Here is a 2246-nt window from a genome sequence, read left to right on the forward strand (position 1 = left end):
GCTGCTTGGCCTGCTGTGCTCATCCAGCTCTACACCATGTTATCTCAGATTCTCCAGCATCTGCAGTTCCTACTATCTCTGCTACAATTGTTTTACTACTTGGTTGGGGCTGCTAAAACCTGAGGAAGTACCTATGTTACTGCCTGAAGCTGATGGAGCACAAAGCAGTAATTGTACCATTGATCCTTCTGATAATATGACAATAAGTTTTAAGTCACCACATGTTGAAAGGATGTCATTTAGATCCGCATTTTAGGTAGATGTTTGTTTTTCTGCAGAGCTAGCAATTAATTGATTTTTGCCAGTTTGTGGATCTTAGTTAACATTACAGCTTTGTTCAGCAAGAATGTTTAAGATTGGGAAATCCAAAATAAATGAGAAGTTTGTCATTTAATCGTGTAATTATTGTAATAATTTTAAACAGCCTCAGGGCAAGATGGCACAACAGTAGGCAATTGTGTGTTTTTCATTAGGTGGAATTTGGAGACTTTGAACGACCATTCACAAGTCCAGCAGCTCAGGTCTCGGTGCAATCCAAATCAAACCAAACTCTGAAGCAAGTAATAGAGAAATTTTATCCGAAAAGATACAAACAAGGCTGTACAGATGAGCAAATTAAGTATGTATGAAGCCCATTCAGTACAAATGTTATGACTGCCAGGATTCTATAATGTTACCATTCTTCTCACTAAATATTCAAGTAATTAATTAGGTAGCTCTTGATAATTGTTGTAAGAATCAGTAGCTTTATTCCACATTTACATGTATTGAGTGCTGAAATAATATCACCAGATTTTCACAAGTTGGATTTCAAAACATAGTTTACAGAAGTAAAATTAAAATAAAAAGCAAAAACAAAAAATATTTTGCGCAAGTACATGCAGTAGAAAGTATTATGCCTCCATACCATTATGTGTCTACTTTAGACAACTATGTCAGCGACTTTCAACTAAATGGATGGCTCTTCGAGGACGTGCTACTGCTGACTGTGTGCGCATTTACTTTACTGTAGCCAGGAAATGGCCGTTTTTTGGAGCAAAACTGTTTGCAACAAAGGTAGGATTCTGTTATCGAGATTTGTTGCCCAAATGTGAATTTTCTGCTAACGTTATGCTGTATTAAGTGTTTCACAGAAATATCAGATGTGTTATTGGTCGATTGTATTAAAGCACCAGCTGAGACCCAGATCTTATTTGTAATTCAGCTCTGTTACTTCCTTCCATTTGTTTATTCTTACTTTCTAAGATGGAATATTCCCAATTTCCCCATCTGACATGTACATTTGTGGGGAAACACTGAACAGAAGAAGGTGCTTCTTCATCAAAGAGCAGTGAATATAGAGGAATTCCTACTGAATGTTCATAAATCTGCCAGTAAATGGTAATTGATGTAGGCAGAAGCAAGGGAATAAATGGCTGACAGACTGCCCTGATGGATGGGGAAAGATGAAAATGCAGAATTCACAGCCTTTATTCAGCCCAGAACATTTCAGGGGAAGATATTCACTACGCTCTAAATGGAATAAAATCATAAACAAAACCTTTATGAATAAATGTTATTGCATTTGGAATCTTCCATTTACATGGCAGATGACAGTCAAAAATCAGTAGGAATTTCAGATTAGTCAAGTATTGGAATTCTATTAAAAACCATTACTATTTGGTATGTTTGATAAATAACAAGGGCTACATCAGTGTTAATGATATTAAATTTTCTACATATCAGGAGACTATTCTTCTCAGTAACGATAATGTTGGAAATTTATCTTCTCCCTTATGAACATTGACAATTCGAAAATGATATTGAACAATAAAGAGGATTTTAACAAGAGGTCAAATTGTCAGTTCAACTAATTTAACTTGTGTTCTTTTGTTACCAGCATATTCTGGTTTGTAAATATGATAGTTCTTGCTTTTATTTCTGTTCTGTAGACTATTGCTCCACCACTATCTGACACTGCACCCATTTGGTTAGCTGTGAATGAGAATGGAATCAGCACATTGGAATACAGCTCTATGGTAAGAATAACCACTTTTAAACACTCTTTCATCATATTTGAAGATAGTAGAAACTGCCGATGCTGGAGAATCTGAGATAACAAGGTGTAGAGCTGGATGAACACAGCAGGCCAAGCAGCATCAGAGGAGCAGGAAAGCTGACGTTTCGGGTCTGGACCCTTCTTCAGAAATGGGGGAGGGGAAGCGGACTCTGAAATAAATAGAGAGGTGGGGGAGGCAGATGGAAGA

General features: G+C 36.9%; 1 protein-coding gene across 2 annotated transcripts in view; it reads left to right on the forward strand.

The window, feature by feature from the left end:
• plekhh2 (pleckstrin homology domain containing, family H (with MyTH4 domain) member 2) overlaps positions 1-2246 on the forward strand; it is a 121884-nt gene that overhangs the window by 115834 nt on the left and 3804 nt on the right. For both annotated transcript variants that reach the window (XM_048601254.1, XM_048601255.1), the window contains 3 exons: positions 474-619; positions 927-1056; positions 1932-2018. In XM_048601254.1, coding sequence (XP_048457211.1) covers positions 474-619; positions 927-1056; positions 1932-2018 — 363 coding nt within the window. The remainder of the gene's footprint in view (positions 1-473; positions 620-926; positions 1057-1931; positions 2019-2246) is intronic.

Source organism: Rhincodon typus, chromosome 9 (genome assembly GCF_021869965.1).
Source record: "Rhincodon typus isolate 14 chromosome 9, sRhiTyp1.1, whole genome shotgun sequence".
NCBI lineage: Eukaryota > Metazoa > Chordata > Chondrichthyes > Orectolobiformes > Rhincodontidae > Rhincodon > Rhincodon typus.